Genomic DNA, 24,147 nt, shown 5'->3' with positions numbered 1-24,147 from the left:
TAGTGTATTAGGCAGGAGCCTGAGTTACAATCTATAAAGGACCAAGGAGCGCATGTAAAGATTGCTCTACAATCTCTGAGTTATCTCTCGTTAATAATGCAGGTTGCATTAGGTCAGTGCAGACCCAGTGTTGCAAATCAATTATTTGGACTGCTGTGTGGCAAAATGGGATTTACATGACTGTTGCATCAATGTGATTAAGCACTTTGGCATGTATTTAATTTACTGCATTAGCACAAAATCAGCCATTCTAGTATTATTGTTAAATCCATTTCCAAAGAACAGTGTAATGATGGTAGTGCTAAGGTGATTATTGCATTAGTTAATTCGTCAAATGATGGGCAGCTACCCAGAGATTGGTTTAATCTGTTGTTCAATTGAAAACAAATGTATTCAGTAGATTAAAAAAAATGGAGTTTAGTAGAATGCAGTCATGGAGTGAAGTTTCACTCTTATCTTTAGTCTTCTAGAAATGCCATATGAAGTATAACATGTGATTCTTCTTCTTTTTTTAATGCATAGCAGTAACTGTACATCATCTCATGTGTTAGAGCAACTTTAAATGTGTTGAATGTTTTTGTAAAACCAAAAATTTCTGTGTGTGGTCTTGGGTATAGGGCAGGGGTTGGCAACCTGCGGCTCTGGAGCTGCATGTGGCTCTTTTGTCCTTATACTGCGGCTCCGGTGGTTTGGGAAAATAAATTAGAAGTATTTAGCTGAAGTGTATTTTATTTGTGTTTAGTTCTTTTTTTAACTTGTAGTTCTAAATTGGAAGATTATTGTGATTTTGAAATATAAAAATAAAATTATATCTTATTATTTTTTCACCGCTCAAAATAAGCGTCACACTCGCGAAAGCCGGTGTACCCGCCGAAACGCCGTGCATTTATCGATACTTTCGACCCCAGGTAGGCCAGTTATGGATCTTCGGATCCACATTATGTCAGCAGCTCCACCATGAACTATGTTAAAACAAACACCGCTCACGCCTCACAGATGACAGCTTACAGTCCTGCGTAAAGATGAAAGCCCCGAATTGCAGATGCTGTGCGCAGAGGTTCGGGTCTTATTGTAAACATATCACGGCAGACCCGACGATGTTTGCATGAACATGCTTTTCAGCATCTCTTTACTGACCACTTTTCACACATGGTTGCTGTACGCATACAGCCGGCTGTTGCTTTTCAGCTCACAGCCAGACAACACAACAGCAGAAAGAGCGCAGACTTTAAGGCGGCGAGGCGTGATTGCGGGTGCCGCTCAGGTGCGTCCGCCTCCCCTGCAGCGGCACTGTAGACCACGCCCCGCCACACACATTAACCAGGTAAAATACATATTTAGACAGAATTTTGCAAATATCTATTTTTTAGCAGCATAGTGCTTTTTTTCCAATTACTTTTTAAAAGTCAGGTCAAGGCTCTAAAAGCCCAAAGGCGATATAAGGGTGGCGGCTCACAGCAGTTTTTGTTTGCTACATGGATCATTTTAGTTCAGCTGGGTGTCTTTCCTTTTGTTATATTTCTTTAAGAGTTCAAAATGTGTTAATTACATAAATAACATGTAATTTTCTCTGTAGCACTTCATGGAGTTCATAAGCAACAAACCTTAGTTGCTCTGTGGATTCTTTTAAAAAGCAGTTAACCTCTTAAGCCCCAACGCCCCCTGATACGGGGGCAAAAGGCAGGAAATCAGGTAGGCTTGGGGCTTAAGAGGTTAAAAACTTTTCTGTTCAAACAAGCCTTTTGTTGATCTACGTATTTTATATTCTTTACATTATTTACATTTGATCTTTTACATTGTGTATAATGTCTATTGATTGTATTGTTTATTTTAATATTTGTGTACAGCGCTTTGTGACTGCCTGTCTGTGAAAAGCGCTTAATAAATAAACTTTACTTACTTACTTTAGTTGTTCACACAAAGCATAAAAGTAAAAAACAATATATGCAGTGTTATCTTCAGTTTAGATTTCAAAAAGTATTTGCGGCTCCCAGTGTTTTCTTTTGCGTGGAAACCGGGTCCAAGTGGCTCTTTGGGTGTTAAAGGTTGCAGACCCCTGGTATAGGGGGTTCAAAGTCAGGTGAAAGTGAGTGTGGTGGAGTTTTCTGGTGTTATTAAAGTAAGGTTATGTCACCAGCAGCATAGAATGGTCTTTATGCAGTGATCACGGGTAGTCATTATTATCTGAAATGCTGTGTGGGTGCAGGCCATTTCAAATAAAATGAGATTAATCCAAATTATTATTATAATTATATAATATTAATAACTAATAATAGTATTATCTTTCATTAATATTCTCTAACTTTTTGGAAAAATTGGTTATGTGTGTGATGCTCTAAGGCACTAATGTTCAAAGTCTTGAAGGAATGGGTTATAAATCATTCACATATTTAAAAAGAAAAAAGAAAAACACATTCTTTCTCCCTCTCTCACCCACACCACTAGGATTTACAGTAATATCAGAGTGTCATTTGGACTGGAGAAATGTAGTCAGATGGCAATAAGGAGGGAAGATAGTCAGAACTGAGGAAATTGTTGCCTTCTTATTACTTTTAGTACATTGCAGACACTGAGATGTCCCACAGGCAAATGGGATCCATGAAGACATCACTAGGAAAGCTACAACCACCAAATACCTGGAGAGACTAAGGCCAGTCTTGAGGAGTCAGGTGAATGAAAAGAACAAGAAGAACAATCAACACCTACGTCCTGAGAGTCATTCAATACCCTGCTGGGATAATCAGGTGACCAAAGGATGAAATAGGAGGCAGTGACATCAAGACAAGAAAGTTCATTACTGTGCAGGGTTTTACCCCAAATCCAGCACCCTGAGACTGTATGTTAAGTGGAAGAAAGAAGGCCAATGACTAGCCGGTGTTTCTCAGGATGAAACAAAGATCCATGCACTTCAAGGAACCTGTTCATACATGAACTTTTTTTATGCTCAAGTGCTAACATTGACACATTTACACTCTTTTGGATGCATCGGAGAGCAACCTGGGGTTAGTATCTTGCCAAAAGTATATGGCATGCAAACTGGAGCAGCCAGGGATTGAACCACCAACATACCAATTAGATTAGATCAGATGACCTGCTCTACCTCCTGAACTATAGCCACACATTGTCTGGACCTTGTTTTCTGCATATTGATTAATGGAACTAAAAACAAGTAATTATACGTCCTCTTTTGACTGATGTGCCTGTAATTGGTTGACCTAGACTCCTCTTCTAACGTTGCTTCTGTAGAGATGTCAAAGTGGTGATTATAAGGCATGTCTTATAGCTCACAAATACTACCAGCTGGCACTCAATCTAAAATAACCCATCTTTGTGCAAGTGTTTGGTTTTTTTTGCTTAAATAACAACACTTTTTTAATCTTCTTTTTAAAATCTTTATTATATATAAACATCACTGAGACAACAACTGTTTAATAATTATAACAAGCACTTTGATAAAGTCTATGATTCACTGGTAGTGTTAAATGCTAGATTTTGAGATCAACTTATGGATGCAAAGCAGAGAAAAAGCTGAGGGAAGAAAGATTCCAGGGGACAGCATGAGGAGGCTATATTCCTCTGGGTTAATTGTGCAGACCCGTCAGCACTAAATAAGGATGGTTAGAATGACTGGCTAAGTGACAAATGGATGTACAAATCATCCAGATTACTTCTTGGTTATTAAAAAAAAAAAAACCACGCACAACTTGGATTTGGCAGGCTTCCACAGTTCCTCTCTCATTACGCCTGGCAGTCTCACACTGACGGCCATCCTTTACAATAACTCTCATCAGTTTAGTTTTCACAAGTTTCACGAGCTTAAGAGTTTAACACTGATTATAAACAGCTCTTTTTGTAATGGCATATAATTGTGATGAGCTGGTTGGTAAGACTGTTAAACCTAAATGAGTTTTGATTGATTGTCTGAAGAGATGGCGTTTGACCTGCAGCTGTAGTGTAAATGGCTGTGGAGAGGTGCTGGTAAGCCGTCTAAACGCTGCGCACCTGTGATGATGGGTTCCTCGCTGGTGTTTTCACAGAGGATAGTGACAGTATAAGATGAGTTGTCAGACAGAGCACAGCTGTTCACTTAATTACCTTCTAGTATGGGAAGGAGGTTAATGAAGCAGTTTTGCGATCAGAAATGAGAGACAGCCTGAATGTGCACAAAAGAAATTAGTTTTTGGCTGCTGGGAAAGCAACAGCAGTTTAAATTATTGATTGCAAAAAGTGAAACACTGAAGGCATAAAGATGGGAATTTAAAGGAGGGGGAGAGGTTAGTGTGCTTATATTCCTGTATAGAGTCACAGGAAGCAATGTAATGCATGCAATAGAGTACTGAGAAGGAATTGCCTTGCAAATTAATCATTCACTTGTTCTCTTCAAAGTTAGGCAAAGGCAGTGAACCCAATGGCTGGTATTTTGCAATCCTTAGAACTTGTAAAAATTGCTTAGATTTATTTTGTAATCTCTTCATTGCAGTCACCATAGACTGCTTATAAAAGATCGATGTAGTCACTATAAAATGACCTATTAGTTAATAGTTCTGTTGTTAAGTTTTGAGCTCAGTGTTTTCGCCTTTACAATGTCTGTGTTTTGAAACCATATGTGTCTCGAGCGAGGGGTGGATCCACACAATCTCTTCTTAATGATATGTGATTGATTAATCATTAGGTAATGACTCTGGGTAATCCTCTTTCTGACTTTCAGAATGACCAATAATTTAGAAAATGTTAAATTTTGATTCATTATGACCTGAAACTACTGACTGACTTAGTAAACCATTATGACTTTATTGAGGCCAAAAAGCAGGCGAGCACAAGAACTCAGACTTCTGAGCAACTTTTTGCAACCAGGGTAGTCGCCAGCTGTTGGCAGTTTAAAAAGACTTAGGTTGATTTCACTTTTTAAACTCAAAAGTTCTGACCCTCCTCTTTTACTGTTTATGCCTTGAATCCAGTGCCGAACTGCCTTAATACTGTATTCTTTCAATAGATCTTCTGCTCCTCTTATTGGGAAATATTTTGATTGCATAGCAGTATATGAGAAGTTGAAACTTGTTTACTGGTCCTGTGGTGCAAATTAAGACTTTTGCAGATGAGTTTGAGTTTCTCAGTCACTACCATTTTTTTTATTTTATGGTTTCCTTGTCAGCCTTGAATCTCACAAGGTGTGCAGCATAGTGTTTTGGCTGTGGCGTGCCTGTTGGAGTTGCTTGTGCCCTCTCAAGACAATAATTACAATTCCACTAGATGCACTTCAGTGTCCCAGAAGTGCTTTCCACTCACCAAAAAACACTGGAGCAAGTCTATTTTTGATGGAAGTTGAATTAAGCTGTAGAGAGGAGAAAGTCGGACAAACACCGCAACTGATTTGATTCTGTGGCTGCCTTGTGATTTACAATAGCAAATTAGTTTGGAGCTTCTCAGTCAGATCCATCCTGCCCTTTTGATGTCACAAACCAATGGGTGATCAGCCAATTAATGGCAGCCCAGGCTCACCTGAAACTTGGTGAAGTCGCCGCTGAATCGGGGAATTACCTACAACCGTTACCCTTTACAGTTTAACCCTATGTGGCTCCATAGTGCAGTAGTTTTTCCTAACAACTGAAGAAATATCCCCAGTTTGTTCCTGGGAGCTACCGGTGCTGTGGTGAACCCTGTGATTGGGGAACAGAAAGTGGCTTTCTTTCTTATCAATTGCTACCAGGCAAAAGCAATGATGTCCTCCTAATTATACTTTTATAGTATAGAAATATTTAATTCGGTAATATAGAAATTCTAATGTAGTTATTTTACTGGTAAAACTTTTTATTTTATAAGCTTGGAACTGATTATATTTTTGCAGTCAGTAAAGGCTGCAACTAGCAGTTGTCAACCAATCTGCAACCTGTTTTTAATTAATGGGGTCATTATTTGTTTGTCCAAAAGCTCAATAGGTCCTTTTTTGGCCAGACAGTAGAAAGAAATAGGGCCAAAATATACAACATAGAATTATTTTAGATGCGCATATATGCACACAGGTTGAGTAACTGTAAGGACCAGACCAGAGACAGTTCACCCTCATTGTGCATATTCATGTCATTATGGGGTGAATAACCCTGGCTGCCCGGGTATCCACTTAAGATCTTTAATCACCTGCACTTCGTTGTGAGAACAGGACACACCTCTACTCATTAAAATGATGGATGGAGGCATGAGGGGATGCTCTCTCCTGTTCCAAATTTGTTCTTATTTAGAAAGGTGCTTATTAAAGAACACCTGGGGGAATGAGGGGGGAAGGGATCTCCGAGAGCTGAGGTGGTGGAGGAGCGAATCACCTATTCTGAGGGTATAGCTGCAATTATATTGTTGCTAAGTAATACAGATATCTTTCAAATTTTAATTTATATGTGTAAATGTTAAATGCCAAACAAACTATGTTCTCTTATTTTTAAAGAAAAAAGTTCAATTTTATTAAAAAATGCAAAAAAAAAACAAACATATTCATAAATGGTAAAAAAAAAAAAAAATCAAATTACTGCAATAGTAGATGCAAAATCCTGCTTCTCAGCTAGAGGCATAAGTCTCTTGATGGTACAGCATGTTGAGGTGGGCAGCACTACTCATTAGCTTGTAAAAACAGGACTTAATTCCAGTTCTTTGAGATTCATGAGGGAGTACAAAGGGGAGGAATCATCTCTATTTCTTCATCACTGCTGTTTGAATAAGCCAGTCAGACAGTGCTTGACATTAAAGACTCCCATAGGCCAGGTTATTGCCTCTTTGAGAACAAGCAGTAGGCAGGTTAGATGTAATAAACTGGAACAAATGTATTTCCGTCTCCAATTAGGATAAGTCGCTGTCTAGAGTCCCTCTGTGGTGCCAGTGTCATTTCCTGATTCTTTTTATGGATATTTTGTTTTGTTACATCAGCAGTCACCCCATCACCGAGTGAGTGACGAAAAGGGATGAGTACTGTATTCACTCTCTTATGTAACCTCATTGAATTCTCCTTACACCTAATTGGCAGCAATCTAGGCCTGTCAAATTGAATATAATCCCTCCGCTGTTGGTTTTAGCTTCCCTCTATGGTTCCAAATGCCTTTACTGAATGACATGGCATGCTGATATTGTGAGTAATGGAGAACACTAATGGAATTGGCATTAGGTAATACATTTGAATAGCTACAGTACAGAACAGAAATGGCTATTTAGCGACTGAGCCAAGAATATTGATAGTTCCCTCCTTGATGGTGTTGTTGAAGTACAATGTATACTTTTGGTTGAGGTCAGCTCATATTAGTTCTCATTAAAAGTGTTTAATTGTAGCTGATGCAATTACACTTGGGTTATTATGATCAATTACATTTATGGTAAAGATCATTAAAATAATTGTGTGCCTTTTATGAATAATTTATTACATCAGCAGAAATAGTTTTGTATTATTGATTAGTCAGAAATGGGAAATTAATAGAAATCCTGTTTATGTTTTTGAAAAGTGCTAAAAATGAATTGAACATCTCATTGCTTATGTTGTGCAATATTCTAGAAAATGCTCTGGAAATCCTGACAACCTTTGGGGGGGGGGGGATTGGCAGTGGGGGGTGTCATATGATTGTTGGGCTTTTCTCTGTATCTATGAAGCGCCTTGAGGCGACATTTGTTGTGATTTGGCGCTATATAAATAAAATTGAATTGAATTGAATTGAATTGAATTGTCAGCTATATGCAACTGAGAGATCAAAGTGGAAAGTGGATCACATTTTGCACATTATTTTAGTTTCTTATTTTGAAAAGTTAAAATGTTGGCTGTATTTAGCAGCCTGCGAGTTATCCAGTATTTAGTAATGCAAAAATAATATAAATGATTAAAAGCTGCATATTGTCAACATGCTTTACTCTGTTTATAAGTCTGTGGTATTAGGGTTGCACAACATGTCCTCAAAATTCTGTTCCAATATTTGGAAAAATGTTGGCTCATGTTCCTGATGATGCAGTGAAAAAAATTGTTTATCTGCATTTATAAGTTATTTTATCTTTTGGTTTTAAGTAAAACCGTAAAGAAACCCTTTAGTTTAACAGTAACTAAAGTAACTTAACCTTTCTAACTTGTCAGGAGCTGCACAATATTGTCACATTATAAGACTGAAGTATTTTCCATCTAGGATCTAGTCAAGAAGGGTTGTCTCATTGTTTTGTGCACTATAGGAACAATATTGTGATATGATGCAAAAACTTGCAAATGACTCCAAATGATTTGATGTAGCACAGACCTGTTACAGTATAAAAGGCTAAAACTGCCATTTAGATATTTGACCCAACAGTGACAAAATGCTTGCTGAGAGTATCACAGTTTTTCAGTTCTTACTGACAGCAGCAGCGCCTTTTGTGCCGTGATGAAAGATGTGTGCGCAGGTGAGCAGCTTATAAAAACTTGGTTCTGTGTTCCCTTAAAGGTGATGTGTGTTGGTACACAATACTGTTTCTTAGTGTGTTTCTTACTTGCAGACAGGAAAATGGAGGCAGCTTCTTAGTAGTGATGTGCAGATCGATACTGAAATATCAATTCCTCTGATACCAGTCATTTATGTTCTAGAATCGATTCTCGTAATAAAATATAGATATTTTAGTAATTTAGGGCAGATTTGTAGTTTATCATTAACAGGAACACAGTGGAAAGAAACTATATCATTCAGATTGTCTACATTGGAAGGAACTACTTCCTCTTCCGCCTTTCATAATCATATGCGGCTGTATAAATGTGTCGCAGCCCCGAGTGCGCACTCACAACAATGACTGATTGTAAATGGAGTCATGTGCGGACGTATTTTACCTCCACAAACAGCCGAGACGTGGTTTGCGATTCAGGTGGCAAGACAGTGAGGTGTTGTGGCAACACCACTAACCTCGTCAAATACCTCACAGTAAAAATCATATCACAGAATATGACGAGCGTATGTTGAGGCGAACTGAAGAGGAGGAGAGGGACAGGTGCTGCTGGGGCGAGACAGACGTCTCTCACGGAGTACTTTAGTGTTGCAGGCAGGAAACGTGTTCAAATAGCACACAGCTTCAGTTTTTTAATGTCTATATGATAATTCTGCATTGTCAAGCGATAAGAACAAGTAGTCTAATGTTCTGTAATCATTATGAAGCTATACGATAGCAATACAATAAATAAAGTAATTTTTTGTACAAAGTATCGGTATCGGATCAGTATCGTCGATACCACCCTGAATTTTACTTGGTATCGGATCGGAAAGGAAATCAGTGGAATCGCACATTACTACTTAGGAAAAGATAACAGAGGGCAATACATAGTTTTGTTTTTTTCCATTCTAATGCTGAGGGGGCATAATTGCACATAACTGAGTCTATGGTGTGATCATCTGTGTCATATAATGAGATTCTTTTTTTTTTTTTTTCTCCCCGCCTTGTAACTGTTTGGGGTTTTTCCAAAAACACCAAACTAGGAGGCCTGGGAAAGCCTCAGGATCCCTGCAGGAGTTGGAAAGTGTTCCTGGGAATAAGTTCTGGATAAGCGGTAGAAATCTGATGGCTGGAAAGATTCTTCAGTAGGAGTGGGGTTGTGCCAAAAACACCAAAGGAAAATGGATGTTGAGTCATAGAATAACAAATTGTTGGTCTTAACCTTTTTGTGGAATGAGCTTTAAAAAAAGGGATATAGGCTTATCCTTTCAGAAAATACTGACAAATGACCAAAGGAACATTTATAATTTGAACTTTTTTTATTCATCTTTTTTTTAAAGTTCTTTTTACTTTTTTGCTTTACGAAACAAATGTTTGCAGATGTCCTATGAATAAACAACAGCACCCTTTCTCCTTAAAACAGGGCTCAATCAGCCCTTTAGTATCAAGAAAAGAGACTCTTCTTGTCCAATTACAACCTCTCCAGATTCCCAAAGTGACATTTTTCCTGTATTTGACATTCATTTAAGTGCATTCGGAGTCAGCATTACCATTTCAATTAATGTGCAATAGCTGAGTTTATGGTCAATGTGAAAAGGTATTTACATTGCAGCTATGACTCACATTAACTGTCGTTGTCATCACTTGCGCCAGAACTGGAGAGGAAGACAATCACAACATAAGGAGTCTCCTTTCAAGCACAGCCTTTGTAAACGGCAATCTTTACCTACAACAACATCATCATCATCATCATCAGGATTAACTAGACTCTTTGTCATACCTGTTTTCCTCCAGTAAGACGAAAAGGTTAATAGATAGAATGGTTTAAAATAAAGTTTAGTGATTGTGCTTTTAAAACCAAAGTAAAACAAATAACAAACATCGATGAGAACACAAAACATAACAGTGCATTACAAAAAAAAAAAGAAAAAATCCCAAAGTGGCACTTTCTTGGGGAAGCTAAATAATATAGCAATTTACAACATGGATGGAATTGATAAAATAATTATATTTACTGGCATAATAAAATTAGAATTTGCAAAAAATAAAACAAGGAAGACAATTTTGAGGTACCACAATGGGTAAAACAAGAAGACATCATGTATACATGTATATTTACAGACAGTCCACCTCTCTCTGCTTGCAGCTAATTTATTACAGTAACATCTCACTGTATGGGCTTTCCAAAGTTCTTTTCAAGGCAAGCTGAGTCATGTCAATATCTGGAGTAAGATTTCACTCCATATTGCATTGGAATTAAACATAAATATACTACTGTGTATTTTGTTTTGAATGCACCATTTTATTCTTCACTCTTTCGTTTTTTTCAATGGACATATAAAATGATAAGTTAGAAAAAAAACAACATTGGTCTGTTTTCCAGATGTAAAGAAACACTACTGATGTACAGTATGAGGGCAGCCAACATGATGGTGAAATACTAAGATATTTAAAACTGTAAGAGAAACAATGGTGCTCCATTCTAGGACAAAAAATCAGAACAGTCTGTCCTTTTCCTCCTTCTTCAGCTTTCTACCATCTGGGAAAAACAAAAACATTTTGGTTAGCACAAAGATCAGCCAATATTGACTCACTGTAGATCTGTATCTGTGTATCCCATTGTCAGAGGACAATTTAAACAAAAAAGTATTTTAAATACAAAATTATTGGCTGCAAAGGATTTTCATTCTTTGCAGTCAATAACTTATTAACGTCATAGACATCATAAAAAGCCGTTTTGTTCAGCCATTTGTTCAACATTTTCTGTAAATTCTGTGACTCTCGGGCAGCTCGACTTGCGGGAAGTGTTTCCAGCTGCACGTCCTTTACCTGGAGTCGAGTGTTTTAACTGATGCATGAAGCGATACATTTTTAGACACAAGTTGTAACGGCCGCCGTTTTCTTTGTGAGTAGTTATTACACGGCGTGCTGCGGGGAAAAGCCTGTTCTAACGTTTGACTCTAAGGTTTATTTTTTAGCACCTGGCAGCTCTTTTTTACTTCTCATCCGTAAATAATCTGCTCTTTCACGTGATTCAGTTTATTTTGAAAAGGTTTATGTGGAACATAAACAAGCGGACACGTGATGGTGTTACCGTCGTTGTTGCTAACGACAACGCATAAAAACAGGCGCTTGTCCGTCTGTAGTGTGGTTATATTAAATATAAGAGAAAGAGAGAACTTTAGGAAATGAATAAAGCCACTACAGTGACCATCAAAACGATGAAAAAATATTGCCGTAAACAGTTTATTTTGCGACACCACGAAACAAACAATAGCGTAAAATGAAACAATAGACGTTTTTATATCGTCATCTGATATATATCGTTATATCGAACAGCCCTAGTTTGGCTCATTACCAATTTGGACTGTGAAGTGTTGTCTGTTGGCTGAACCTGAGCTGAGAGTATATCCCTGTACAGAATGAATCCATCTACTTCTATCAGCAGTCGCATCATAAATAAATGCCAGTGACCCAGTTTCATTGGCGGCTGTATGTACCCATTTTTGCTGCGTTTTTGATCAGGAACTATTGCAATCCTACTAATTACTTTTCTTTTCACGCCATTCTGGTACAAGATAATTTTGGTTTTATTTTTATCTTTTTTTTTTTTTTTTTTGGTTTTCTGTTTTGTTTTCTTCTTTTCGTCCAGAAGAACTGTGCTCTTTTATGTGATATGTCTACCTCCTTAAGACTAGCTAACTATTGCGTAGAGTTTTTCCTAACCAAGGAAAGAATTTTGTGGTCATTCACTTCAGGTGTTTTCATTGGTCTTTCAGGCCTTTTGGTATTGCTGAGCTGCCTAGTGCATTCCTTGTTTTTAACAATGGCCCAAATATGGATTTGGGCCATTACCATAATTTTTGCTTTCTCTCTGATAGGTTTATTTTGGCTTTTAGCCAGTAGTGTCTTTCCCTCTTTTGCATGATGATCTTTTTTTCCTCATGTTAAGACGTCCAGTTATTGAGACTTAACCGGCCTACTACACTATTTGTCAGTCAGTTGTCCAATTCCTTTTCAGCTTCTGAAAATTGCTAAACAACCAATGCAATATGTTTGGTAAAAATACCTTGATTTAAAATATAGAGCCGTTGAAATAAAGTTGGAGCCAACTTGAATTAAAGTTGGCTCTATACAGTCTGATGGTGTAGAGAGCCAAAAATTACAAAGATTGTATCATTGTCCAAAAACTGTATTCAATCTCTTGCCAAGATTAACAGATGCAAACATGGGACATTGTCTTTGACATTACTCAAGTAGAATGCAGATGCCCATCATGTATATTTCAGAGAAGTAGAATCTAAGACTACCCTTTACCTCTATCTCTTCATCTCCTGGTTGGAAGGCTCCGGAGGTGTTGAGGCCCATATCTGCAGGGTTCCTTCGCCCTCCTTCTCCTCTCCGCCGGCCTCCTGAGCCCCGGGAGGACATGGAGCTAGAGGAGCTTGGGTCTCGGGGGCTGTTGACTGTAGGGAACTGTGGTCGGCTATACGGCATAATGTCTTCTGAACCTATAAACAGGGAACAATAGTTAAGAATCAAGGTGCTACCCATCGGACTGAAGAATTCCTTCATGCTGTAACTATTGTAGTACCTGCATGCTGGCGTGCTTTGTTGGTAGTGCTACTCTCATGTTTATTCCCTTTCCCTCCGTGAGCAGTCTTTTGTCTATCCTGAGCATCTTTGCGTTCAGATGAGCTGGTTCTGGGGTCCGAGTCCTCTCGGCCTCGATATCCCCCTGTTCCTCCTCTCTTGTCTCGACCTTCACCGGCTTTGGGGGAAATCACTCCCCGGCCCTCCAGAGCTACCTTGGAAGGGTGTGTAGGGGACTTGAGCACTGCTGGAGGGGGGATGGGTGGAGGTGGGAGATCTGAAAAATAAACACAGGAAGCAAAAGCACATTAAAAACAAAAAAACCCCCACAAGAGTTTAGAAAATTGCAACAGACTGGAGCACAAGATCTGTGTACTTATGAAACTTTAGTGTGTATCATCTGTCACTCACTTGTCTCACACCTGCAAGGTGATGCACAAACACAGCTGTGATGTGTGTACATACACCCAGAGCTGCAGACATAGCCATGCTGAACGGAAACTCCTCCGAACAGACAGTAAACAGAACAGATGACATTAGAGAGGCTGAATCTGCCAGAGAGTTATGAGATTTGAGCAAGAGAGGAGGGGAGTGTGACGGTCAGCAGCTGCCTCTCTGGCCTATTCGACTTCTTCTGTCGATGAATCAATGCTGCTTGTCCTTGAGCCATTATTCATACGAGACCAGCCAGTGAGCCGCCTGGCCTCTCACACATCACACGGCTATCTAAACAAAACGCAGAGCAAAAAGCCTTGTCTGCTTGCGATCAATGGCATTTCATCTTCTAATCAGCTACCAACCTGGAGGATGGTTTTGTTGGCAGCCAGACCCATAATCCACATTGGATTAGAACGTTATTAAACATAGTGAGTGTCAGCTCTTACACTTAAGATCTCAGTGGCTACCTCACAGACTTTAAGACAAAACTGGATTAGAAGAATCAAAGATTTTTTTATTTTTTTTATACACACAACAAGCTAATGGGGCTGGTGATGTCTTTGCTGTGTTGTCTTAGCAGTATAGTGAAGCTTCAATACACTTTCCTGATTATCCTCCACTCCCCCTTGAATACAAAAGGGATGGTCAATATCATATAGCAGAGAGGCGTCTGCAGTTTTTTAATATCTGTCTTGCCTCCTGAGTTCTGCCTCAGCCAGAGTCCGATCAATGCCACAGTCTTTGAGCTATAGCTTGCTACAAGGGAGGAGCTGAGCGCCTTTTAGATTTACGAGGAAATATCGGCGAGAACAGAGCTCAGGTCTGAAACTGTCTCTGAGCTTGCCAAGGAGGATTAATCTGAGGGTCTGGTGGTTAATTAGGCAGGCAAGGCTGAAGCATATCGGAAGAGAAAGGAAAGGAAAGGGTTAAGTTCGGTGAAAAGGCAGACAAAGGCATCAGAGTCAAACATAATATGAATCATGGAGAGAATATAACTTCACATCAACTGTGCAAACAAAAGAAATGACTAGGTCAAAAAAGGATAAGTAGTAGGGAAGTGAGGCTGCTGAGGTGCAGGGGTAGAGGTGTTGATTTTTTTTTCCTGGTTAGCAGTCTTAACCTAAAGAAATTAGGACACCTCAAGGATATATAAACAAATGACAGATATGTGTTTGCCTCTGTGAATGTAATTTGTGCCTAGAAAACAGGGTTTGTGTTTCCTTTCTTTTAAATTTCATTAAATCGTTTTTACCTATCACCTCAGAAGCAGTATTCCAAACCACAGACAGGGTATGGAGGGTGGGAGGGTGGGTGGTTGGGGGCAGGGGAGGCAATAAACTCTAAATGAAAAACAATCCATTCAGATCAAATGTAATCAGCAGGAGGACTGATAGGCAGACAGAACTGCAGAGCTGTCAGTACGCCCCCTCCTTGCTCAAACAAAGACGGAGCAGAGCAGGAGAGGAAAGGAGAGGAGAGGAGAGTGGAGTGGGATGGAGAGATCACGCCAATGGGAGGGGCAGCGGATGGGGAGGAAGCCAGGATATAAGGATGATGGTTTTTTTTTTTTTTTTGGGGGGGGGGGGGGGGGGGGGGGTCTGCAGTGATAGAGCTGGTCTGGCTCCCAGTGAGCTGGATATTAAATCTCCCTGTCAAGTGCTTCCAACACTCAAGGACACCTGACACTAAGAGGAGAGCCAGTTCTGGGACAGCACATGCTGTACACACAAGAGTGACAATGTGCACACTCTCAAATACAGATAAATTTAAAAAAAAAGATCTTTCCACAAGATCAAAGCAGAAAGGAAGTGGGGAAAAACAGGTTGTTCATTGGTAGGCTTCTGAGTTTTAAATGATGGTGCTATAAAATGTTAATTGCTCTGTCCCTTAACAAGGTTAAAGCTTTTCCTTCTCTGTGCAGCTGTTCCCGTATTTAGCCTCCTTTGAGTTTATGTTCCACCCCTACTGAGCTAGGTGATGCTTCAGTATGAGCCACAGCACCTTGATCCATTTCATTAGTGGCTAGAGTAGAGAGACATCCTAGTATCAGCATCTCCAAGCTGGGCAGAGCCCCCGTGAGACAACCCCCCCTCAATTTCTTCCCACCATGGCCCTGGCCTCCAGCCCACCACTCGCCCGATCTGTTCAGCCCTGCCACAGATTAGGAGTGAAGCCACGTATGCATGCGCATAAACACATGAGAGAAGATGATTAAAATTCTGGCTTACAGCACACCCATACTCAGTCATTTACAGACACTCTGTCACAGATAACTGCACTTCTCCCTTCCATATCTTTACAGGAAATATAGGAGCAGCATTGATACAAACTGACCATCTGTGTACTTGTGGGATACAGCTAAACTGCTGCCACTTGTCTGTGTAAATAATGATAAGTGATAAAGACACTGTGTGTGCCCGGATGGAGATGATAAACATTTAATTTTCTTGATAATTGATCATTTTTAGATGCTGCATAACACGCACGCACACACACACACACACACACACACACACACACACACACACACAATAGGCTTTAAACAAAAAAAGACCTGAAAGAAATATTCGTTAAAACAAGACTTGTAATTCTGGATCACTATTACTTGAACCTGAAATGTTTTTACTTAACTGGCAGAAAGGGTTTTTACTATTTTATCTTATTATATTTTTGGTTAATAATCGACAATATCAAATGAGCCTGTTTTAAATATAACTAGATGTAATTAAAAGATGTGTACCTTCATTGAAAACTTCACGTCGCTGGTTCGCTGGATGACCTACTGGATGTTGTTTCTGCTTTTTAGGAGGCCTCCTGTGTACAGCGGCCATACTCATGTTACTGTCTGTAGACACCGGGCTGCCAGGACGGTGACTTGATGGGTTTATTTGGTATTTTCGTGCTGACAAAAGAAACAGAACAATAGTTTTTTTCCCCTCTTTTTCTTGGACAGCAAGAGAATAAAATTATTGCAGAAACATTTCCTATAAAAGTGGTCTACTTTACCCGAAGCTCCCCCAACTTCTTGGCCCTGTGAATTAGGGTACTTTGCCACCCTGAGGCCTGAATACTCTGCAGCTGCAGCAACCGCTTGAGCAAAGTCGGCGTCTGTGAAGAAGGATCCATCTGATGAGCTGACTGCACTGGATCTCCCCGAAGAGACATTATCCTCTTCGGAAGCTGACCCCCATCCGTTGATCATGGAGCCCGTCACTGAGCTCTCCAGGTCCCCCATGCTGGATGCAGGCGTCTGTTCTAGCCCTCGTAGCAGCAACCTCCGCGGATGCATCTGGGGATGGTGAGGGTTTGTGTGGGGGTGGGTGTGGTGGTAGTGCATCTTAGCCACCTCTGCATCTGTCTCATCGCCGTCCTCCTCTTCCTCCAGTATGTCCTCCTCCTCCATACCATCCGTGTCCAAGGCTAACGGGGTGTTGATATACCCATATGTGTGTGAAGGAGACATGGGCCTGGGAGGGGGTGGGGGGCTCACAGCATGGCGCCTATAAAAATTAGAAAAAAACTCACATCAGTATCTTATAAACTGTAGAGTTTTTTTGCATCATTAAATCATAGTTACCCAGTTATGGAAAAAACAGCTTAATCGTCCCATGTTTTAGCCAATTGACTACAAATGAGGTGCTTTACTGTTGATGATGCTGATGATCTTCTGATGTCACATTAGAAGTTAAGTTTTGATCACCCCAATGATGTGAATTTGCTAATTTATTTTAAAATGGCTTCTCTGTGGAAGATGAACTTCAAATTCATTATGCCCCCCCCCCCTTCAGGCACAATGACAGGGATGAGTTTTCCAAAACAGTTCTATCTCACAGCTGGATTTCTGCACAATTATAATCACTGACAAAAATACATGTGACTAAATTTACACTGATGTGCTACCTATTTGAAACACATTTTAAAAAAACCAAAAAAACCCTAATGTTCTACTGCTTAAATCCTCGTACTATACGGAAATGAACTGCAACAAATGACTCCCCAGAAGGTAAGAAATCAGTCTAAAACCTAAGATGTGCTTTTGAAAAATGGCCAACGGTGCACACAATATACAGACGATATACATGAAGTTTAATGGGCCCAATCAGGAAAACAGCCATGAATTTCAAATGCAAAGTAAATCATATTTCTTTATGAGGCTTTAGAGAATAGATACATTTCTTGAGGATTTTTTTTCTTTTCAGCAGCTTTCTTCTTGCAGACAGCTTGACATCATGCTGCTGTACCTGCGTTCATGGCTGTCTGAGGCATCCTGGAGCATCGGCTGCATCTCCTCCTGGGGTGAGGGGGTGAGAGTGGCTGTGGACTGGTGACTGTAAGACACGGCAGCAGGGGAAGAAGCTGCCCCACGGATGGGAGGAGTGGGCCCCCTCTCCATCTCTTCTTCCTCCTCCAGCTCATCAGGCTGCAGGTACATGTGAGAGGGGGGCATGGGGCACTGCATGTCTGGATCACAGCTGCCAGCAGAGAGAAACAAGCCTCATTACCTTCATATCGCTCAGCAAAAACATGAACATTTTTTTTTTTTATTGAAGCCAGAAAACATCCTCTAAATATTCATGTCAGCCTTCTATCAGAGTCTGACATGAACCTAGCACTAATGGACAGAAAATGCTTGGGGCAATTGTTTGGAATGAATGGAGAAAAGGCAGCAGCAATGAACTAGTATTTAAATATACTGTCAGATCAGATGACCATTTAGACATGTCCCACCTTTCTTCCATCGGTAGAGAGTATTCCTCTGTGTTCCGAGTTGGGGGTGGGTTTGCAGGAGGAGGGGGCAGAAGGTCAGCCCAATTCATTGTGCTTTGTTTGGGTACTTTGGGGGTGCGCACTCCCTTCTTTTGACCCTGACTCCCTGTTCACAAAAGGGAAAACGATCATTCACAGGACCGCTACAGATACACATACTCTGTCTCTAAAAATCACATCAATTATTAATGCTGGAGAAATCACAAGGTAACAAAGATACTGACAGCACAGACAATTGACATTAATAAGGCTGACTGACAAGAAAACGATAATTTTACATGTGAGAGTGAAAAGGCTAATGCAACTCTCCAATTTATGTAAGTATGCCCATACTGCTCAAAAATTAAATGAGGGGAAATACTATAAAACAGCTATTTCCCTGAAGGGGTATAACCCAGTATGAAGAGAAAAGGTGGAAGGAAAACAGCAGAAAAGGGTCCAATTAATAGAAAACTATTAAAATTGTGAACCAATGAGCTGTGATGTGCAGGCAGCACTAAAGGCTGCTCCTTAATGGCTTGAACTTCAAACGCAATATCAGAATGGATACATGGCATTAAGGTGGCAGTGTTGCATGCCGTCTGCAATGTGTTATCATTTGTCCTTGTCCAAAGACAGACATTGAGGCCATGATGAAATTAGGCTGCTCCATACTGGAATTAAAGTAAAGCCAATTAACGGAAGTAATGCAAAATAAGCAAGGACAAACCCAGAAATAAAAAGTACAAAGCAGAATAACAAACACAAAATAATTTGAAGATGCATTTCCTTTTATCTAATTTGCTTTAAACATCCTTGGATGATGTTGCATAAAGAAAACAAAAAACAATGGAAACATGCTCTTATGCCTTTGTTTCAAAGTACTGTTGGCACTTGTGTTTTATTCACCATGTTTCCACACTGAAGGCTTTGCTTCAAGATGGGCTAACATGCAAATTAATCAAATTACAATTGAAAGCATATTTTATTAGTGGCTCAAAGTGATTTAAAGCCTTTGAGAAAGCTGAGATTTTAAAACGGAGCTTGAGGGTATATGTAATTATAGAATTCATAGTAATAATTTAGCTGGAAAAATAATATATTGCCGTTTTTTTTCTTCCTGCGAACATCGAATGAGAGTCTGTGTTGATTTGTAAAACTGCCGACTGCCCGACCTGAAAAAACTCCTGTCCTTGATCCTCTAACCATCTTACCGGAGGTACTACTGCTGCCCCGGTCAGAGCTGTTGTAGGAGCCCCCAGTGTGGCTGTCATGAGTCTGGCTGTAGGGAATGGTGGCTGGCATAGGGCTGTCACCTCCTCTGTAGCGATCTGGTGGTGAGGATAGTGAAGGATATAGTTATTGCAGGGAGGCAGGCAAACAGGGACACCACAAAGACGACCACTTTGTACTAAAGAAAGATCACCGCTTTACATTAGAAATGTTAAACAATATATGGAGTGAAATGAGATTACACCGAGAACTATGTATTTAGCTACACATGAGGCATGCAGGTCATGCTTTCATATTCATTCTCATGTGAGTATGTGAACACATGCAACAGCTGCACTGAAATCTTAAAACTATCACACCGGCTGTGGTTCCTTTCTGCAGGTACGACCAGGTGATGATAGCTTCATTCAAAGCATCTTTAAAGATCTTTGAGTTATCTTTATCTTTCCTTTAGAAATCTGACACCAAGGATAAACTCTCACACCTGCTTTCGTTATAAAACGAGACACCCCAGATACCAAAAGATGATAGCAATTCAAGCCTGGCCCTCATTTAGCAGTAAAGATTCTACTTGATTGCGTGGAGAGGTTGCATGAATGCCGTACAGACAGGCAGAAAGACAGTGATGGTGCTTTTGTTGAATGAAAAGGACTGAGACAGAGCCAAGGGATACATGAGCATGAAACTCTTCTACACGTATCCAGAGTGGGGCGAAACAGCCAGGAGAAGAGAGAAGTGAGGGAAAAATCGAGTGGAAGAAGATCATGGCTTGGAGTTGGCCTCTCTAAAGATGGCTGCTGGCTATTCCACACACTCACCCTTGTTCAGCTTGTTTTGCTCCATGATGTTGTACTGCAGCTGGGAGCTTATTTCCTGTTTCTGCTGCTGGACTGAGGGGGGCTTCCAGCAGTGTTTCTCATTCACCTCTCCTCCACCCACGAGTCCACCTCCACTCCCTCCAGTCACTCTGTCTGAGTTCATGTTGTTTCCCATAATGGAGGACTGGATGAGCTGAGTGGTGGCATAAGGTGTCGGCTGGCCCCCTGGACCTACAAAGCGGCCATCTTTAAGGTTTGGGCTGTTGAAGGTCTTCATCTCATTGATCTTGTTGGACAGGTCTACATCTCCATAGACTCCTGACTCAGGCACCATAAGGTTGGTCTGCTTGTTTTCCATCTGGTTGTTATAATTGGCGATACAGTCGGCTGAAGAACATGAGGAGGGCATTTAGTCAGTCTTTTCTACTGCTGATCAGCTTAGCAGCAGTATGCCAGTTTGGCAAAAGATTTCAAACAATAAGGCATCATTTCATCTACTGTCGAGCTGAAATAATTAAGAAAAGCAACACATTTTTCATCTCAAGCTTTTTGAATGATCCCCACCTTCCAGAGAGACATTTCTACTTATGCTTTAAGTCTCAGTTTTGTTTGCAAAAATGACGATCTGCTCTAGGTGACTGACACAGGTTATGTTACCCCCTTCTCAGTTTCACCCATGACTCAGTGTAGGTGTCATCTGTGTTCTTTTTCTTCTGATGGTTGGGAGCGTCTTTGCTCATTGAGAGGGACGGAGACATGTCTGTATCAAAGACCTGGAATGAGGCGTGCAGTAAAAGCACAGCTTCACTGACAGATCCAATTTTCCCTGGCTCATAAAATATTCAAATCCTCCAGCAGATCTGAGAGCCAGCCTTGCGGTAAATACCAAGGACGGCCATAGGTGCGCGCAGCTCGTGCCACGTAACTCATGTTTCAGCTGCATGGAAAAGCTCAAACACTTCAAAGGTTGATGTGTGAAAGCGCCCCTATGGCTGAGATAAAGGGACATTAACTCGTATTTCTTTGCTCTGTCACCTAGTCAGTGATCCTCTTAATGTTCAGAATTTAGGTTTGGCACACACACAAAGCATGCGTCTGGCAAGCTCCTTAGTGTCATACAGCAGGGTGTCATGCGAGTGAGGGCTGCCTCTAGCCTGTTATTCCCCGTTAAACATCTCAGACCATGTTAAGGTAGAGTTAAACACTTCAACCTCAGAGGGGTGATTAGCACAAAGAAAAACTCAACTTGACTATAGTCTACAAAATGAATTATTAATCCTCACTGGAAAGGTTTGAAGTCAGGAGAAACTATTTAGTGGCTGGATGGATATTGGATTGAACAGCTGGACAGGAATTATGTGCTGCCCTTAAAGGCATAGTCCCAAAGTGCATAATTTAGAACATAAAGCATTTCATTGCAATCCAAGTTCCAGAGGATAGAGGCTTTTTGGTCATGGCTGTTAATTATTAATATTACGTCCTACATCATACTCTGTGTGTGTGTGGGGTTTGGCAGCAATGCATAAGATTCTGAGGCCAAATATGCTTCCCTTTGTTGATAACTGTACTAGTGCTAAATAAACTAGAGGCCACCTGGTGGTATTCTCTTTTTCCCCCCTCACCCTACTTATCTTATCTTTGCTTGGTATTTCTGCCAATACATCTCACTGTATCATTTAACATACACTTATTCTTCATCACTACTTTTTCCTCTCTTTCCATCTGCATTTCCAGGTACACCCTTTTCCCTCTATCATTCTCTTTTTCTCTGCTTCTGGCCATCGTCTGCAGTCCAGCCTTGACCCCTTCGCCCGCTGCACATTTCTTAAATAACTGAGCACTTAGGGGAAATTACATTACCGGGTATAACAACTGTATGGAAATCAGCAGAGCAATTTGATTAGCAACAGAGTAGAGCTATGAGCCCTGCTCAGTGTGCTCCTTTTATTTCCTGCCTAAAACAGCTCTACTTTAACCTCAGATAAATCAAACACACAAGCGCACAGCCTCTCTTAATCCTAATATTTCTCTAGGTTTTTCTTGTGGAGACCTACAGAAGGGAGCGATACACAGAATAACTCTCCAGGGAGCTAACCTAGATATCAGATTTTACTTCCTTTTGCACTGCGGATTCCCCCAGCTCCCTACATTTCTTATCTCTACAGTTATTTTGTCAAATGATTGCATTGTTGCCTTCGAGAGGAGGGTTTATTTTGGTTGTTGACTACATACGGCACTGACAAAACATGCATACCTGGTCGGCTGTATGTTGCCAAGTTGCTGTCGCTGTTGCCATTGCCAGCAGTGCAGCAGTTGATGCTGCAGTCATTGTGGTTGGAACATGAGTTGGGCCATGTGTCAGCCAGCCAGGGTTGAGTGGCAGAGTCCCCAATGTTTAGTAAACCAGGCCTGTGGACAAAAAAAAGGAGGAGGAAAAAAACAAAAAGGGCACCAAGTGGTTAACAATAGTAAGAAACCAAGCCAATGCCGCAGTGACATTTATGTGAATGAACTGCAACACCCACAATAACATAATATTTGAAAGAGAAGATTATGTGAGTTTATTTATCCAGCTGAGAAGGGGAAAAGTAGAAATCCGGCTTTAGCACTTTTTGCCTTTTGGCCACACACAGGCCCAGGGAGCACATTAGAAAAAAGCCCAGCTAAATAGATTGTGTGTGCTTGGCTTGGCCATAGCCGATGACACTTTCCCTGAGCCCTCGTGAGCATTAGCGATCCGCCTGGATTAGACAGCTAGATAAAATTCTCTCCCAATGCTGCGAAATCCACGTCCTGAACAGGCAGTGAACCACAAATACTCAGAGTAGATTCCACAGTGTCACACAATATCTCTATCATTGAAAAGTGTTTTTTTTTTAAGCTGTACACAAGGAGAACAGACTTGAGCAACGGAAGAAAAATGCATCCTTATCATTGTTTTGCCATCCATCTCTGTCTTGTCTCCTGTTTTTCAACTTTAATTCAAATTCAAATCAAGATGGCTCATTTAACAGGATTCTACTTTAATATTGGACCTGAAGCCAAGTAAAGAGTGTCTGTTTTTGCTCATTGAATGAATCAATTTAGTATACAAAAAGAATGCAGGAACATATATTGTTTGAGTATCCAAATCTCTATAGAGTGACTCTGGGTTTGCGTATCGAAACAGTGAATTAGCCATGAATTACATTTTCTCATTCCCTCTTAAATGACTCATTTCTTGGATTCATTTTGGGTAATGAACACATTTGTCTTGTACAGCCAAATACAATCTCACAATGACTCCTCAATCACCCTGGCAGTTATATGTTGATACTGAACAACCATTGTCTTTGTGCAGAGCTGACAATTCAGTCATACAACTGAATAATATAATGATGGCTTCAAGCTAACTGTTCATTAACACCAGAACAACACACGCATACATTACAGTATTAACTATGTTTTGGACTAGAGTAAAGAGCGCATAATGAATGAATGCATATTTTCCTGTTTTTCCCTGCTATTTACCAGTTATATGAACACATGCCAAATGCCATCCAATGGATATACAGGTCCAAGTCCAGACATTCTTGCTGTTTATGCAAAATGCACAATTCCACTACATTAGGCGGCGTGCTGTTGCTGCTGTGTACATGCATGTAGCTCCATTAATGTTTTATGGTGATGCTACGGCACAGCCTGGTGGTTGCATGTGGTTCTCCACCATTTGGGACAAGGATGGGCATTTGGCAGACTATATGGGGCTTTGTTCCTGTAGAATTATTACATACTTAATGCAAGTCCTTACCCCTCTCCTCTGCTCTGTGCTACCTTTGAAAGGCACAGCACTCCCCCTAGTGTTTGTCAAAGAAAAGTACACAAGGCACACCCTACTAATATACTCCGGAGGTTTAAGGATTCTTTGTAT

At 40.4% G+C, this 24,147-nt stretch overlaps 1 protein-coding gene and 2 long non-coding RNA genes across 12 annotated transcripts in view; 2 read left to right on the top strand and 1 right to left on the bottom strand.

The window, feature by feature from the left end:
* The window catches only part of LOC146503607 (uncharacterized), a 56,076-nt gene that overhangs the window by 21,101 nt on the left and 10,828 nt on the right, over nucleotides 1–24,147 (top strand). The window contains exon 2 of the long non-coding RNA XR_014877868.1: nucleotides 17,643–17,866. This is a non-coding gene — a long non-coding RNA (uncharacterized LOC146503607). The remainder of the gene's footprint in view (nucleotides 1–17,642; nucleotides 17,867–24,147) is intronic.
* On the top strand, nucleotides 485–5,864 carry LOC146503608 (uncharacterized). The gene is made up of 3 exons (XR_014868872.1): nucleotides 485–1,636; nucleotides 1,713–2,789; nucleotides 2,825–5,864. It is a non-coding gene; the product is annotated as an uncharacterized LOC146503608 (long non-coding RNA).
* Nucleotides 8,086–24,147, bottom strand: part of robo1 (roundabout, axon guidance receptor, homolog 1 (Drosophila)) — a 229,592-nt gene continuing 213,530 nt past the window's right edge. For 4 of the 10 annotated variants that reach the window (XM_085184211.1, XM_085184212.1, XM_085184214.1 and 1 more), the window contains 10 exons: nucleotides 22,492–22,646; nucleotides 20,238–20,624; nucleotides 19,401–19,517; nucleotides 18,169–18,313; nucleotides 17,682–17,912; nucleotides 16,447–16,940; nucleotides 16,181–16,342; nucleotides 13,004–13,279; nucleotides 12,727–12,920; nucleotides 8,089–10,948 (listed from right to left, as the gene is read on the bottom strand). In XM_085184211.1, coding sequence (XP_085040337.1) covers nucleotides 10,934–10,948; nucleotides 12,727–12,920; nucleotides 13,004–13,279; nucleotides 16,181–16,342; nucleotides 16,447–16,940; nucleotides 17,682–17,912; nucleotides 18,169–18,313; nucleotides 19,401–19,517; nucleotides 20,238–20,624; nucleotides 22,492–22,646 — 2,176 coding nt within the window. In that variant the 3' untranslated portion in view covers nucleotides 8,089–10,933. Of the gene's footprint in view, nucleotides 10,949–12,726; nucleotides 12,921–13,003; nucleotides 13,280–16,180; nucleotides 16,343–16,446; nucleotides 16,941–17,681; nucleotides 17,913–18,168; nucleotides 18,314–19,400; nucleotides 19,518–20,237; nucleotides 20,625–22,491; nucleotides 22,647–24,147 lie in introns of all 10 variants that reach the window. The other 6 variants (XM_085184210.1, XM_085184208.1, XM_085184209.1 and 3 more) reach the window with 3 other exon arrangements.

Source organism: Neolamprologus multifasciatus, chromosome 14 (assembly GCF_963576455.1).
Source record: "Neolamprologus multifasciatus chromosome 14, fNeoMul1.2, whole genome shotgun sequence".
NCBI classification, from domain to species: domain Eukaryota; kingdom Metazoa; phylum Chordata; class Actinopteri; order Cichliformes; family Cichlidae; genus Neolamprologus; species Neolamprologus multifasciatus.
This window is presented reverse-complemented; position numbering and strand designations above follow the sequence as displayed.